At 41.8% G+C, this 17,352-nt stretch overlaps 1 protein-coding gene across 2 annotated transcripts in view; it reads left to right on the top strand.

Annotated features, from left to right (window-relative positions):
- LOC137417601 (receptor tyrosine-protein kinase erbB-4-like) overlaps positions 1-17,352 on the top strand; it is a 249,597-nt gene that overhangs the window by 17,690 nt on the left and 214,555 nt on the right. For both annotated transcript variants that reach the window (XM_078782410.1, XM_068103503.2), the window contains exon 2: positions 10,371-10,522. In XM_078782410.1, coding sequence (XP_078638536.1) covers positions 10,371-10,522 — 152 coding nt within the window. The remainder of the gene's footprint in view (positions 1-10,370; positions 10,523-17,352) is intronic.

Below are 17,352 nucleotides of genomic sequence, written 5' to 3'. Positions count from 1 at the left end.
ATTTTGCAAGTATCATGCTACGCATGACGTCTTCTTGTTTGTTTGTTTGTTTGCTTGCTTTCTTGTTTGTTTGTTTGTCCGGGCGATATCCCAACCATCCTTTGAGCTAGGAATCGGAAATTTCGGCACAATAGTGAGCAAGTACTTTGTCAAAAACGCTATTTTTTGTTTTTTGATTAATCAATTAATTGATGAGTTATTTAATTATTATCGATTAATTAAGCACTTATACATTTCCCTTCTCTTCTGGCCATTATCTCAGGCACCTTTTGAGTTAGGAAGCTGATATTTAGACATGCCAATGACCAAGTGATTTGGCTGCAAAGGCTATTTTTGATTTATTGATGAATCAATTAATCAATTAATCGATTAATTATTCAATTGACAAAAAAAATTTTTTTTTAAGTTACAGATTCTTATGAAATGGTGGTGGTTTATGTGTTCTATTAGCGAATTGATTCATTTTTTTTTTTTTTTATGATTACTATTTATTTATTTTCATTATCAATTATTATCTTGCCAAAACGAAGTTTTTGCAAGATGTATCAGTCAGCTTGTATGTTTGTTTGTTTGTTTGTTTGTTTTTTTGTTTGTTTGTGGTTAATCATTTTTTTTTCACGTTTAGATCACTCTGTAGACCACAGTTATTATTGGAAACTCCTGTAACTTCGCATATCAGAGTCCTATAGAGATACCCTTCAGCACACAAAATTTTGAAGGTCAAGGTCAAAGGTCAAGGTCACTTTGCGGTCAATCATGGAGGTCAACGAAACCCTTATTTTTTGAGTAACTTTGATCGGATCGTCTCCAAACTTCATGGGAATCTAGTATATGGTCCGGCGCTCAGCTGATTAGTTTTTGGTGGCGATCGGCCTTGACCTTCATGGTTAGCGCTGGAGGTCGAAAATTATTGACCCCAAGGTCAAATTACGAAACCCTTATTTTTTGAGTAACTTTGATCTTATGATCTCCAAACTTGGTGGGTATATAGGGTGTGGTATGGCGCTCAGTTGATTAGTTTTTGGTGTCGATCGGCCTTGACCTTCAAGGTCATTTTGAAGGTCATTCAATTTTGACCAAAAGGTAAAATTTTTCACGTTTAGATCACTCTGTAGACCACAGTTATTATTGGAAACTCCTGTAACTTCGCATATCAGAGTCCTATAGAGATACCCTTCAGCACACAAAATTTTGAAGGTCAAGGTCAAAGGTCAAGGTCACTTTGCGGTCAATCATGGAGGTCAACGAAACCCTTATTTTTTGAGTAACTTTGATCGGATCGTCTCCAAACTTCATGGGAATCTAGTATATGGTCCGGCGCTCAGCTGATTAGTTTTTGGTGGCGATCGGCCTTGACCTTCATGGTTAGCGCTGGAGGTCGAAAATTATTGACCCCAAGGTCAAATTACGAAACCCTTATTTTTTTAGTAACTTTGATCTTATGATCTCCAAACTTGGTGGGTATATAGGGTGTGGTATGGCGCTCAGCTGATTAGTTTTTGGTGTCGATCGGCCTTGACCTTCAAGGTCATTTTGAAGGTCATTCAATTTTGACCAAAAGGTAAAATTTTCAAGTTTCAGTTACCATATCGAGTAGTACCTCAAATTGAAGCCCTTGTTGAGTGCTTTCCAAACATATAACTAGTTTGACAATGTGACGTCATTTGACGGCGTTATGACGAAAAAACTGCACTTTTCATGTATATTGTATTGCTTTAGTTCGCATTGTTTAGGTCACTCTGTAGAGCACAGTTCCCTTTGGAAACTCTTGTAAGTTCGCATATCAGAGTCTTTTAGAGATACCCTTTAGCACACAAAATTATGAAGGTCAAGGTCAAAGGTCAAGGTCACTTTGCGGCCAATCATGGAGGTCGACGAAACACTAATTTTTTGAGTAACTTTGATCGGATCGTCTCCAAACTTCATGGGAATCTAGTATATGGTCCGGCGCTCAGCTGATTAGTTTTTGGTGGCGATCGGCCTTGACCTTCATGGTTAGCGCTGGAGGTCGAAAATTATTGACCCCAAGGTCAAATTTTGAAATCGTAGGTACCATATCGAGTAATACCTCATATGAATGCCCTTGATGAGTGCTTCCCAGATCTGTAAACAGTTTGACGCTATGACGTCATTTGATGACGTCATGACAAAAAAACGGAATTTTCATGAAAAAATTATTTCCTCAGTTCTCATCAAAATCTTTCAATATTTCATGTGCGTTGGTCATGAAGACATACTATTCACCATACGAAATTATTAAGGTCAAGGTCAAATGGCAAGATACGGTTCACCCTGTGGGTGACATATGTTCATTTATTTATTTTCTTTCTCATCTGGCCAATATCTCAGGCACCTTTTGAGTTAGGAAGCTGATATTTGGACATGACAGTGACCAAGTAATTTGTCTGTAAAGGGTATTTTTGATTTATTGATTAATTAATTAATCGATTAATTATTTAATTATTCAATGAATGAATTAATTCATTAATTTTTTTAAAGTTACAGATTCGGATGAAATGGAGATGGTTTATGTATTCTATCAGCCAATTGATTAACTATTTAATTTTTTATGATTATTATTTATTTATTTTCATTATTAATCATTTATTAATTTTCTTTCTCATCTGGGAAATATCTCAGGCACCTTTTGAGCTGGGAAGCTAATATTTGGACATGATAGTGACCAGGTGATGTGGCTATTAAGGATATTTTTGATTTATTGATTAATTAATTAATCGATTAATTATTTAATTATTCAATGAATGAATTAATTCATTAATTTTTTTTAAGTTACAGATTCGGATGAAATGGTGATGGTTTATGTATTCTATTAGCCAATTGATTAACTATTTAATTTTTTATGATTATTACTTATTTATTTTCATTATTAATCATTTATTAATTTTCTTTCTCATCTGGGAAATATCTCAGGCACCTTTTGAGCTGGGAAGCTAATATTTGGACATGATAGTGACCAGGTGATGTGGCTATTAAGGATATTTTTGATTTATTGATTAATCATTTAATCGATTAATTATTTATTGATTAATCAATTAATTATTTAATTTGTTTATTAATGACCTATTTAATTAAATTTCTAAAAGATACATCTTTGGATGAAGCACTAGTGGTTTAGTTATGCTATTAGCCAATTGTTTAAGAAAATATTTTATGATAATCATTCGTTGATTTTAATTATGCAATTAATCAATCAATTTATTGCACACCTCTCCCTTGCAATGCACTCTCTGAGCTGCACTGCGGTATTGCCGGGCGCCAGAGGCGCCCCGTCAATGCCGCGCTGTAGGATATTTAATTATTTGGCACGGGGGCGTTGTACTTTGAATGTACGTGTACTTGTTTTGATTTATGATTGGTCGAATATGCGAAAGACAACAAATCTAGCTCAGTATTTCAGTATTAATTTGGCAACATGTTATGATACTGATCGCTTGACTATGAATTAGCTTTTGAAATTAACGAACTTAGTGTCCTACATAAATCGAAATCGAGACAGCACAACCATTGGCAATTTGTCACATGCTGGAGACAATCGTATTCAAAGGCCCCAGAGCGGATAGAATGGCCTTTGTGTTCCCGTGGCCGTGATAATCGTGCTGTGTGTGAGGGGGACCGGCGGGCCTCTGTCCGAGAGAGGCCCTCTGTTTATGCATGTCCTGGCATGGCCTGCTGGCTGTCCGGCGTGCGTGCTAGCCTCACAAAGCGAACAGAGGGCCACGATTGTTGGAACGCGTCTTGTTCGAGGCGGGGTTCATTGTGGCCGAGTCGAGACGGTACGGCTGAAACGTTTCTCAGGAGCTCCCGCAGAGTTCCTGGGATTAGAGGTATTGAGCTCCTGCTCCGATGCCACAGGTTTATGAGTCAGGTTAAATCCCAAAAAATTGTATTTTGCTTTCTGCCTTTGGAAAATGTCAGAGATGGTAAACATTTACCTGTTGCAAACTGTTTGTCAGTATACACATGAACTGCTTTTCGCTCAGTGGGCTTACCTTTACATAAGCACAAGTCTGTTTGTGGTGTATACTCCGAATGCATGTGCCTCACAATGTTATGCTGACCTTCGGCTACAACCGACGCAATTTTACAATGTAATCATCACAATGTGCAGAGCAAGGTGTATTTACCAAAAACATAACGAGGCTAGTCTTTGTCAAAATTGGTCACCAAAGATATTTGTCGTCCAGATCACTTAAATTGACATATCAATGTAAGGCTTGTATCTTGTCCCCTTTATCATATGTTTTATGTGTCAGTTTGCCTTTTTGTGATTAATGTTAGCTCTTACACGAGACTCGATCTTGTATCCCCCAAAAAAAAAAGCCCCAATTTAAGGCCCACAAAAGGCACTTTCGCACAACACTGGTCGCTGCTCAAATTTGAGACAATCATAATTTTGCAAACAATTAATTAATTAATAGACGTTGGATGTTTGGATGCAATGAGGTGACGCTCCAATAGCGAAGATGATGTAAACATGGTAACGAAGCATTTTTGGAGGCTTTGGGAAGAGAAGAATGACCTGTGTATAAAAGATTATTTGGTCTTGCTTTGAGAAGGTGTGGCCTTGACCCGCAGCATGTCCGTCCTCAATGTCACATTGTCCAGCGGAACTTGCTCCGATATGTTTCGGAGTTATTTTGATTTCTTAATACCTTTTGAAAAACTCTTTTATAAACAAAATGTATTGCACCTTATTTCATTATTGTGCAAAGAAACTTTCAGAAGTGCACATTTCAGGGCTCGACGCATGGAATTCTCGATTTGACAACTTGAAAGTTAATGTTTGAATGAAAAAATAACTTTAAAAAGAAAGGGATAAGAAGTTTCAATTGATCCTTATACCCATTTGGGAGCATCACAGTCAATATTTATGCAAGTATATTTGATCGATAGTGTGCACCTTTTATGGTATTCTTAGAACCCCAATAAATATGAAAAAATGAAAAAAACAGAATTTGGACAAACATTTTTCTTATGATAGATCCAAGGGAGGATTCAAAAGGTTATATGAAAGAGATGTTCACAGTAATCGTCCAAAACCAGGATTGGCCTGTTAGTGTTCCCAATTATTGCTGGTGTCGGCTTGTGTAGATGTGTATCGGCAGACAGGTAGAATAATGTATCATGGCATCAACAGAACGTTGAGTGAAGTATGCTAACCACCAAGGGAAGCAAGGAGATGCTGACCTTTCAATAAACCTTGTAGGAGCCAAAGAGAGTTCTGATGAATGGTTAACGTCTGAAACGTCAATTTCTTCTTGTTTCCCACAGTGGTTAGCATAACTCAATCAACATTCCGTCGATGCCATCAATTATTCGCAAGTGAACCTCTGGCTCATGAGGAATGGTACCCAGGTTCGTAATGCCATATACCGCAAACGTTTATGCATTGGCTAATAATGTCCTTGTATTCCCTGGAAAGGTACACTGACATCTACTAATGTCTTCATCATATACATTATATGTGTGTGATACAAGCTCCTTCATGAACCTGATAAGACTGTGAAAAGATAGGCATGCCAATTTTGTTTTACTTTCAATTGAAAGTAAATACAAAAAGCACGTACGAGTACACATATATATGTAGTGGCGCAGTGATGGGGGGCGGAGGGGGCGACCGCACCAGGCGTGAAGTGGATGGGGCGCCAAATGACACTCTCAAAAACACGTTTTCTTGCTCCATTTGTTTGCATTATATATAAATTATAATATAGCGAACTCGTGAGATCAGGAAAAGCAACTTTCAGAACCACGTTTTACAGTTTAAACTCCGTGTTACGTGTCAATGTTTCAGGTTGATGTTTACAAACTCCTTTCCATCCGGATTCACTTTTTTCCTAACTCCTATTTCTATCACCTCACACAGTAAATCAATCCGTGTTACGATGTTTGTAATTTCAGGCTGCCTGCTGTGTCGATCTCTTATCTTGTATAATGAGGTTTAATAATTATGCATTCGGTAACATGGAGATCGCCCATTGGCCCAAGGGATGGAGGGGTGTAACTGTTGGACGTTAGTGATGTAATTACGTCGATCAAATCTAGATATCACAGGTGTTATGCCCCAATCAGCGAGGCCAGGATCACGTGTCAAGTGAGTTCTTTAACTTCCTTGCCTTCCTCTGCTGCTCTGTCTCATAGCTCTAGTCTCTAGGCCATAGAAATACCACACCATGCTGCATAGAAATACCACACCATGCTGCATAGAAATACCACACCATGCTGCATAGAAATACCACACCATGCTGCATAGAAATACCACACCATGCTGCATGCATGTTTGATGTAGTTGTTGTTAACAGTCTTGTAGCATACCTACCTGCTGTACTGCTTCAGCATTAGTTTACCTTTCACCAAGCCCAGGTCTGCTTGGACCAGGGTGGGGATTATACGTTCGTTTTATTATTGACAAATGGTATTAATATTATTATTGTTGTTAATATAGTATTAATAAATTATTATTTTTAAACAAATTATTAATTTTTAACAAATTAGTATTAATAAATGCTTTGTTACAATGTTATCATTGTTTTTGTTATTACCCTGTGCTCGCGAAACTAATAGCAGTGTTCGGCATTCGGTTGTGGACGTGTGGCGTACATGCGTGTCTGCATTTAAAAAATTCATTTTCTCGGCAACAGTTCGTCCAATTGACACGAACTTTTACCATAGGATCGCCTCACGTGTAGATTTTTTTATTCATAATTATGATGTCATAGGTCACGTGGTACGGACGCCATATTGTAAAAACGTTACACCTCTTTATCTCCCAAACCGCTTAATGGAAAAAAGTTGAAACAAGCTCATTTTCATGTACTCACCATGGGGAATAAGATATGATGATGCTGACTTAATCGGTGCCTTCATTATGACGTCATAATTTGACAAGGAGAACGCTTACTCTGATCAGTATGAAATTTATTGAGTGTGATCATTGCAACAATTATATTAGAGAATATAAATTTATGATATAATCGCTCACGTGGTCTGGCAGCCATATTGGATCAAAGAATAAAAAAACCTGCAAAAACAGAAGAGTTGGCTCACACCAAGTTGACTGCGCAGGTTAAGTGTTCAAAGAATACCATCTAGTTTATTTTGTAATAGGAATACCATGCCATAGAAGGATATTTTAAACTCCTCTATGCACCTTAACATGGCACGTGTTTAGAAACACAGGAATTCTTCCGGATTCTTTGTAGTTAATAAGCCTAATCAGCTCAGGAGATCATAACTAAATCTATTCTTATTTTGAAAAGCTTCCAGGGCTCTGCTGCTGAGCCCGCTGGGGAAACTTAGAGCTCTTTCATATGGCCCCCCAATAGGAATGTCTGACTATGTTAGTGCCTGCAGGGGGCGTGACTTTTTGACCTTCGCCCCGAGCGCCACAAACCATCACTACGCCACTGTTCATATGTGTGTATGCGTGTGTGTGTATATACTATATACAGTGCGTATCAAAAAAAAGGTAATCCGAATTCAAGGGGTTAATATGCAAATGTTATTTCGTTTGGCAATTTACATGTGGTTTACCAAATATGAGGAGATCCTCAGCTTTCCATTGATGCCTCTCATGCATCATTGCTGTCACACATGACCGAGTACATATTCATTGAAAATGACAAGTTCAAATCGCATTTTTACAAGTTTTACTAATTGGTGCAAGACAGTTTTAAATGGATGCATTACTTGTCGACTGCCAAGTTGATTATGTACAATTGTTAAGCTGGTCTGGTAATCGTTGGTTGCGTCATCCTTTGTTTAAGATGGGTATTTAAGATGGGCCTACAGTGTATGGGTTTAGAGACAGTCTGAGTCATTGAAAAGATGGTTCAGCTTACGACTGAACAGCGGACCTTCGTGGTTACAACCTCTCACCAAACTGGAAGTTTGCAGCGAACTCGTGATGCGTTCAGGGAACGTTTCCTCCATCAAATGCCTCCAGCAGCCAAAACCATCTCGGCGAATGTTAGAAAATACCAAGAGCATGGCACTAGCCTCAACCGCAATAAGGAGAATTTTGGTTGGAGGCGCACTGGGCGATCTGAAATGAACATTGCAGCAGTAAGGTAGCAAGTTTTGGAGCATCCTAGGGATACCAGCGCAAGACGAAATGGGACGGGATTGCCTTCGGCAACATTCAACCGAATCACAAGACTGGACCTCCACCAACATCCATATCGGATTCACATCCGGCATCAACTTATGCCAGGGGATTTTGCCGGGAGGCTGTTGCTTGCCAAATGGTTGAAAGCACGCTGCGAAGCAGATGTCAATTTCCTGCGGAATCTCGTTATCGGCGACGATGCTGCTTTCGCCATGGACGGCAAGGTCAATACCCATAATGTTCTTGAATATGCACCGACAGGACAACCCCTGGAATTAAATTTGACACCAACATGAATCGACAAAAGTGGACTGTTTGGTTGGGACTTTGTGGAAGTGGTCAGGTGATCGGACCATTTTTCTTTCAAAGGAATGTCAATGCTAACAGGTATCTGCAGATGATCAATGATGAAGTTTTACCGCAGCTGGAGGAGAACTTTGAGTGACAGGTTTGTGGTGTCTTCAGATATCTCTGGGGGGCCCAATATGGCGCCTCAGCACATCGTCTTATCGCTGTCCGAGATCGACTGAGGGAACTCTTTGGAGACCGAGTCATCGCCCTCAACCATGCAGTGGAATGGCCACCAAGATCACCTGACCTCACACCATGTAATTATTTCCTTTGGGGACATTTAAAGAACAAGGTGTTCGTAACTCCTCCCCATGATCTTGACGAATTGCAGGGCCGTATTCGACATGAAGTGGATGCTTCGCGCAATGACCCGGCTATGGTGAGACGAGCAGTTCAGGGCATGCTCCGCCGCTGTGAGCTTTGTGTTGAAAGGGGAGGTGGACATGTTGAAGGTGTGGGTGCATAAAGGCCAATCATTCCTGATAAAAGCTCACATCTGACGTTTATTTTGCACCAATTATCCTGACTTGCATCGATTAGCCAAACCTGTAAAAATGCGATTTGAACTTGTCACTTTCAATGAACATGTACTCGGTCATGTGTGACAGCAATGATGCATGGAAGGTATCAATGGAAAGCTGAGGATCTCCTCTTAATTAGTATACCACATGTAAATTGTCAAAATAGATAACCTTTGCATATTAACCACTTGAATTCGGATTACCTTTTTTTTGATACGCACTGTATATATATACATGCGTATCATGCATATATGATACGCATGTATATACGCACTGTATATCATGCATATATATGTATATATATACAGTGCGTATCAAAAAAAAGGTAATCCGAATTCAAGGGGTTAATATGCAAAGGTTATCTATTGCCTATAGAAAGTATACACCCCCTTCCAAATTTTCACCTTTTGTTGCATTAGGCCCTGGAATTAAAATGCAATAAATCAAACTTTTCCACCTTTATTTACACATCGTAACCCACAACTTCCAAGTGAAAAACAAATTCCACAAATTTCAGAAAATCAATAAAAAAAATAGGAAACTAGAATATCTTGGTTGGATAAGTGTTGTTATTGTGATAATATATATATATATATATATAATTATATATATATATATATATACCAATGTGTTGACAGACAGATAACCATAATAAGAACTTTACATTGCAGCTGGGATGATAAATATCAACATTATATGGGCAAACTGGCTCAGATGCAGGCTGTGAAAAACACAGAACTGTCACTGTTTAATCCAATGCCAACTGCTGCAATGCTAACCACAGTATCAGTCAGCCTACCTGGCTTTAGAAGCCTTTTGTGACAGGATCATCAACCCACCACTTGGGGAAATGAATCAATGCATAGTCTATGCATTTTTGGCTCCTTGGCTGTCATCAACTCGGAGTGGATTCCTCCCAGAAAGTGAATTGTCAGGCAATCCTGTGAGGGAGTGTATACCTCTAGCACCTATTGACGCACCAGTCCATGGATTGATTCCTTTCCCCAGGGGAAGGGCTTATGCTCCTGGCAAAAATGTTTCTGAAGCCAAGGTCCACTCAAGCCTTATATCATGTAAAATATGTTTGTGTGTATGTGTGTGTGTGCTTGTGTGTGTGTCTGAAGGCAATTAGATTGTCTGCATCTATGTCAGCTTTTCATATTTACGTTCAGGTTTTTATTTATTTAGCAATTAATTAGTTTCAAGACAAAGAAGACCATATTAAGTATTTGGATACACAAGAGTTTGAATGTCAGATTGAGTTTACCTGTTTAACTTCGATTGGCATAGTGCCATGTATAAGCAGAGCATCTCTCCATCAATTATCTAATCATCTGCCTATTGTGTCCTCTCGTGTTCTTTTTGTCCAGACTGTGATGGCACAGAGAACAAGCTGAGCCTCCTGGGCAGTGTGGAGAAGCAGTACAATACATTGGTTACCACTTATGCAAACTGTGAAATCGTCATGGGAAACTTAGAGATCACCTACATCCGGAATGGCTCTGATCTTTCTTTCCTTAAGGTATTGGTTCTTGCACATAATAACTGGGGCTATATGCACATTATGGCAGAGTAAAAGAGACTGTGGGTGGGGAGTGGGGGTAAGGGGAATGGAAAATAGATTGGGTGTATAGAGGAGCAAAATGGAGGATTTTAAGGGGTAAGGGTATGTGGGGGGTAGAAGGAAAGGTCCTTCACAGCATTATATTTATTATATATGCAAAATGGTGGAAGTTTAGATTGCCTGCCTCCCATTCCCCCCCCCCCCCCCCCCTCTTTCCAAATTTGCTCCATGTACAAGTGTGCACCTTCTCTCCCTTCTCAACTTCCAACAACTCTTTTTCCTTTTCCATCCCACACTTCAGATTCTCTTATTCTCCTTTATCTCTCTTATCAACTGCACTTATCTTTCTTTCTTTCAACTTTAATTTCGAAGCTCGCACCCCGTCCCTCAACACTCTTGGGTAGCAAATGGCAATAGTAAACCATTCTGGATACTTGATTTTGAAATTTTCTCTAATTGCATATATTTGTGTTACCGCAAGGATTTAATGTCCATTTTAGTGAAAAAGAAAGTTGGTACAGTATAAAAACTGTTTTGTGTATTGCCAATGCATAGGTTTTGGTACATCTCGATTATTTGCATTCTTCTTGCTGAACGATGCACCTTTGTATTACCTGTGCAGTGTTTGAGTAAGTGGGGCATGATGAAAGGATTGATGCTCGGTGTTCACTGAATTTTACACATGACATATACAGTATATATACAGTCGGACGCCGCTATTCGCGGAATTTGCGTATTCGCGATTGCTAAAATGCGAAATGGTTTTCTATTCGCGGAAAAATGTCCCGCAAATTCGCGGTTTTTTTTCTACTCGCAGCCGTGTTCCGCGAAATCGCGTCGGTCCCCCCTTATTCGCAGCCATGTTTTGCGGTTTTTCATGGGCGCAAAAAAATCACGAGCCACGAGCTTGACACATTTATAAAACCCATCTTTTACCAGCCATGCAAAAAGCAGCTGGACATACGCAAAAAAAACATATTCTACGAGCCACGAGCATGACCTGCTGTGTGATATGCATTTTCATGGCTTTTGTGGCCGCAAATTTTAGCTGGACTATAATCGAGAGCTTTGCGGGATATCCCACCAGAGGTGTAAACAAGTCAACTCCACGAATTATAGAATGCAAACGCTTCATTAAATTGATTACAGTTTGCAATTTACGGTAAAGCATTATCAGAGATGTTACACAATGAAAACGCTTCGGGGGATGTTCCATCAGCGACCAAAACATGTCAACCTCGCAAATTATAGAATGCAAATGCTTCATTAAAGCTATTACATATTGAAATTACCAAATAGGCTCAATACCCACAATGCTCGTAATCCTTCATATACGTACAGATTGTCCTCAGTTTCGATCATTGTTCTCATCCCGTTGCTTTGACCTGTGTTTTTGACTTGCTCTGCTCATCGTTCAATAATGGCTCCCAAGTGCAAGACCAGTGCTGGTGATGCGTCGACTACCAGGAGGCAAAAGAAGGTCATGAGCCTCACCCAGAAAGTGGAGCTGCTCGACCGGCTTTCGAGAGGAGAGAGTGCAGCCTCTGTGGGCAGGCATTATGGCGTCAACGAATCCACCGTTCACTACATACGGAAAAACGAGAAGGCGATTCGTGACAGTATTTCAGTGAGCCCTGTATCGAGTACGAAGGTGGTCAACCATGTCCAGGATTTCCACATAGAAAGGATGGAGAAGGCTCTCAGCATATGGATCGAGGACAACGTGCAGAAAAATATGCCTTTGAGTGGACCTCTTATTTGCGAAAAGGCCAAACAAATTTACGATCATCTGTCTGGCGCGGGTGGTGCCAGCACGGGTGACGCACCGAGTTATTATGGTACAAGCAGCGCGACCTCATTCACTGCAAGCAGGGGATGGTTCCATCATTTCAAGGAGCGGTACTATCTCAAAAATGTGAAGCTCTAAGGGGAGCGTGCCTCCGCGGACCACGAGGCGGCAAAAGCATTCCTTGCACAACTCGCGAGGCTGATCAAAGAGAAGGGATACCTCCCATAGCAGGTCTTCAATGCTGACGAGACTGGCCTCTTCTGGAAAAAGTTGCCCACGAGAACTTTCATTTTGAAGTTCAAGACAATTTCAAGACAAGAACAATTTCAAGACAAGGAGTTCAAGGCATGAACGCAAGGAGACAGCATCGGGATTCAAGGCTACCAAGGACTTGGTATCTCTTTTCCTTTTGTGCAAACACAAAAGGGGACCTCATGCTGAAACTCATGATGTTGTACCGTTCCCTGAAACCACGTGCTCTCAAGGGCAAGAACAACAAGCAAACTCTGCCCGTGTTTTGGAGGGCCAACAGGAAAGCCTGGTGATGGCAGCAATCTTCCTGGACTGGTTCCATAATTGTTTCGTCCCTCAGGTGAAGAGGTACATGGTGGACAAAAACCTTGCGTTCAAGGTTCTCTTTCCCCTGGAAAATACTCCTGGCCACGCCGCGAACCTGGACATGGCTCACCCGAACATTGAGGTGATCTTCCTGCCGCCCAACACCACCTCCCTCATCCAGCCACTCGACCAAGGTGTGATTTCAATGTTTAAAACGTATTACACCGTCACACCATTCGCTGCATTTTGGATGCCATGGAGTCCAACCCAGAGCTCACCGTCGGGCAGTGTTGGAAGGATTTCAACATTGCCCACTGAGTCGGCGCCATCAAGGAGTCCCTGGATGAGGTGAGAGCCTCCACCATCAATGAGTGCTGGCGCAACCTGTGGCCACAGGCAGTCAGAAACTATACTGGCTTTCCCAATAACACTAAGGAAAGGCATCTGATTGCCGGGTTGGCATGGCAGTTGGGAGGAGCAGGATTTGATGACATGCAGCCTGAGGAGTTGGAGGCGACTGTAACGGTTTCTGAGGAGGAGGAGGCGGGCAGTGATGAGGAAGAGATGCCGAGGTCTAACCTCACAGTCCAGTTCCTGGGTGAGTTGCTGCATGGCATGCTGGCTCTTGTCGACAAGTTGGAAGATGCTGACCCAGTCTTGGTGAGGAACCTCAAGTTCAAGAGGGGCTTGGATGATTTGCTTCTCCCATACAAAGAGCTGCTTTGAAACCTGCGGCAATCTGCCAGGCAGCTCTCCATTACCCATTTCTTTCACCCTGCTCCCTCTACCTCAACACCACCAGCACCCTCCTCTCTTGCTGCCCTCTCAGTGTCCTCACCAGCATCCTCTCCAACACCCTCAACTGCTGCCTCTCCTGCCTAACCCTCAGTGCACAACGTTGCAGGACTATCATTTGGGTCATCTTTGGAGTTCGAGGAATTCATGGGATTTTAATTAATCACCATCATCATCATCTCCATCATCATCATCATTTGAAAGTTGCGTGTGTTTGTAAAATAAATTTTTTTACAAACATGATGGTGTTTTTTTTTTTTTTTTACTTTCACGGTGCGGTTTCGAGGGTCGCCTTATGAATCGTGCAGTGCGACCCTCTCCGAGCTTGCCGCTTGCACAGCACGACGGTGGGGCGCCATGCTCCGAATGACTCGTAAACGAACTGGTTACCCTCGAAAAATCTCACCAGCACTGTTAATAAACTGTAAGCGCATTCGTTCAATAAATTGGAAATGGTACCTTGTGTTGGGTTTTTTTTAAATTTGTAAGCATTTTTTGTAAAACTGTAATCATGTGCATTTGCAGTCGAAAACATTTTAAACTTTCAAAATTTTCCTCTATGAATCAGGAACCGCCGGGACCCTATAACATACCCCCCTTTTCCCCCATTGAAACAATGCTGCGGCATACATTCACGGGATTTTCATCGACCTTCGTGGATTTTCGTCGACATTCGCGGGTTTTGTCTCGCCATTTCCGGGACTTTCATCTACTTCGCGGATTATATTCGACATTCTTGGGATTTGCATCACCATTCGTGGATTTTGCCTTACCGTTTGTGGTTTGGTCCTCTCTATTCATAGATTTTCGTGACTCGGGAACCTATCCCCCCTTTTTACATTGAAACAATGCCCCGCTATTCGTGGGTTTCATTATTCGTGGATTTTCCAGGAACGTATCCCCCACGAATAGCGGGGTCTGACTGTATGTATTTATTTGTGGTTCTTGTGGGTTTTTTTCACAGGGCAGGTGTACGCATCTAGTGCTGTAGTAGGGTGGGATGTGGTTTACCACTCATTGCTTTTAGCTACAGCCGCCGGATAGCTCTGCGAACTAAAAGAAGGCCAAGTGTGTAAGCCCGTCCTTCTGGTACATAGCCTCTACCATTGCCAAGATTTTCAGGCTACCTCCTAGTGGTGCACCATGGTAACAGTGCTCTTGAGGGCACAGGCTAAATGTCTGAAGGATCTCGGAGTAGGTTGGTACCCTAGAGGTGTAGTGTGCATGGCCCTTCATTGTGAGGACTTGCTGTGACACTCACCAATCCAATCAGGGTAGGTGGAGCTCTTCAGCCTTGGTAGGCAGTCCACCTAGGAGAAGGAAACTCTGATTGCAAATCCCCCTGCTGCCTTGCAGGGTATGTCTCTTTAGATAAAGGCTAGGTCCACAGCTGATCCTGTGTTGGAGTCAGGAAGGGCATCCAGCCACAAAAAAACATGCCTCAAATATGCCTTTTGGCGAAACGGGGACTTAAGTGGGTCATGACATTCTCAAAGAATAAAAGTTTCATCTCAACAGGCTCAATTGTTCCTACTGGGTATAACGCCAGCATGATTAGAACATCTGCAGGATTTTGCTGTAATTGTTATGTTACATTTATTGTCCAGCTTACCGAGAGCATACTACACTTGTGGATGTGTCATATCGAAGATTACATAATGAAGAAAGGAATAATGTTGTGTTTATATCGAGGCATAGGTCTGGCTAATTTATATTGTTTGCTTACTTTAAACATCTTGTTGGAGAAACTTGCATTGGACCTCTTAAGATATAGAGCATCCATTGCACTCTAACATTCCACAAACTAATTCCTTGAAAGCACAAAATACCAGAGAAAAACTGATCTGAAATACACCTGAAAGCTTCAGCATGATGTCACGGGCTAAATAAGATCAGAGTAATTCAGAATAACAGTAGGACAAAAATAAATGGGAATTAAGTAAAAGTTCAAAAACAGTCAAGCCCTGAATGACATTGGAATATAAGGACAAGGAGAAAACATGTTGTTCTGTAACTGTGCCAACCCATGAAAAGCATTATCCAAAAGTGTAACAACTAAAGTGAACTTTCTTGTTGAGCATGTGTGAGAAAATCTCATGACAGGCCAACATTCACACTTTGCCTCAATAACTTGACTAACCCTCCGACCAACCCTGTTCCACTCCACCTCTCATGCCATCGCAATGCATATATATATATATATATATATATATATATATATATATATATATATATATATATATATATATAATGTTGCGAATATGGAATTTGGCCTCCATATCCGCTTGTAAATATTCCCCTATTTCCCCAATACTCCCCAACTATCCCCAATCCCCCATTCCCTAGTCCCATTGTCTGTAAACAACAATCAGTAGAGCCGACCTTCCCCTTTTTCCCCCATTAAATGTCGTGCCCAGGTCCACCGCATCACACGTAGACAACTTTCGGACATCTTGCTAGTTATTCTTAGTCTATGTCAGTTAAGGACTCGTTTCCATTAATTATGACTCTTCGTTGCACCAGAATGTGATTATATGGCACCAGTAGTGAGTTTAGGACCTTTCCCATACCTCCTTCCATCTTCTTCCCCAAACAACAACAACAACTACAACTACAACTACAATTACAACTACAACAACAATTACAACAACAACGACGCTCCGGACCATGCGCTCCACGGGGTTACCACGAAGGGGCTCCTTGTCAGCTCCTCGTCAAGGGCGGAGCCGGTAACCCCCCCGCACGCACCCAATGAGAAGCAACGTGCCGATTCCACGAGGCGGAGCTAACGAGCCGAGGGCGTGTCACTCCCCGCCGGATATACGCAGCCACTCGCCGGACGTGACGTCAGATGCGCCCCCAGCTTGAGCAGACAAGTCACCATCTCCGAGCGCTGAATACCTCCCCGCATCTCTGGACCGGACCGAGTCGATTCTGACCTTTGAGCCCAGGTGCACCTGGAGCCATCGAACCTGCCTTTCCTAGCCATCAAACCCCGTGTGAGTCAGCCTTTTGTCCCGTTTATCTGTCGTCTGTTGGGGTTAATATAAGATTGTGTCTAAGTGCTTGTCTTTCTATGCTGTACCTCTCGTCCTTGTAATCTAACCTTCCGTAACAATATAACCTCCTCCGGAGGGCTTGAGAACTGAACCCTGGGTGTCGTGTCATTTGAATCCCAGCTGTGTGTCTTTTCCTTCATTGATCTAGCGTAGCGCGATTAGTCGACGTTCGGGTATAATCGGGTAACTTGTGCAGACGTGGTCATACCAAAACCGCTCGGTAAATAACATCTAAGCCACGTCTGTAACAATTGGTGTCGAGGAGTGGAATTCGAACCCGGGACTAAATTTATTAGGCCCAAATTTGTAACAAGTAGAATCGATTCGGAGCGCGTTTCCCGCGCGAAATTATAACGGCCGAAATTTGTTTTGTTGTATAAAAACCCGAATTTTGAAAGTCGCGCTATGGCAGACCAAGACAGCTGGGGTCCGGTAGGGGAGAGTGAGGCAGGGTCGGTCCAGGACCAAATTGAGGGACATGAGGGACAGGAGGAGAGCGAAGCAGTGAGGGCGGCAGGGTCGCAAAATAGCGTTGTCATGCACGAGGTGGCCACGGCGTCCACGCCCGCGACCGTAGTGGCGCCACC

This window comes from Myxine glutinosa, chromosome 1 (genome assembly GCF_964187855.1).
Source record: "Myxine glutinosa chromosome 1, kmMyxGlut1.1, whole genome shotgun sequence".
In the NCBI taxonomy this organism is placed as follows: domain Eukaryota; kingdom Metazoa; phylum Chordata; class Myxini; order Myxiniformes; family Myxinidae; genus Myxine; species Myxine glutinosa.
The sequence above is the reverse complement of the archived record's forward strand: the minus strand, read 5'-3'. Positions and strand labels throughout refer to the sequence as shown.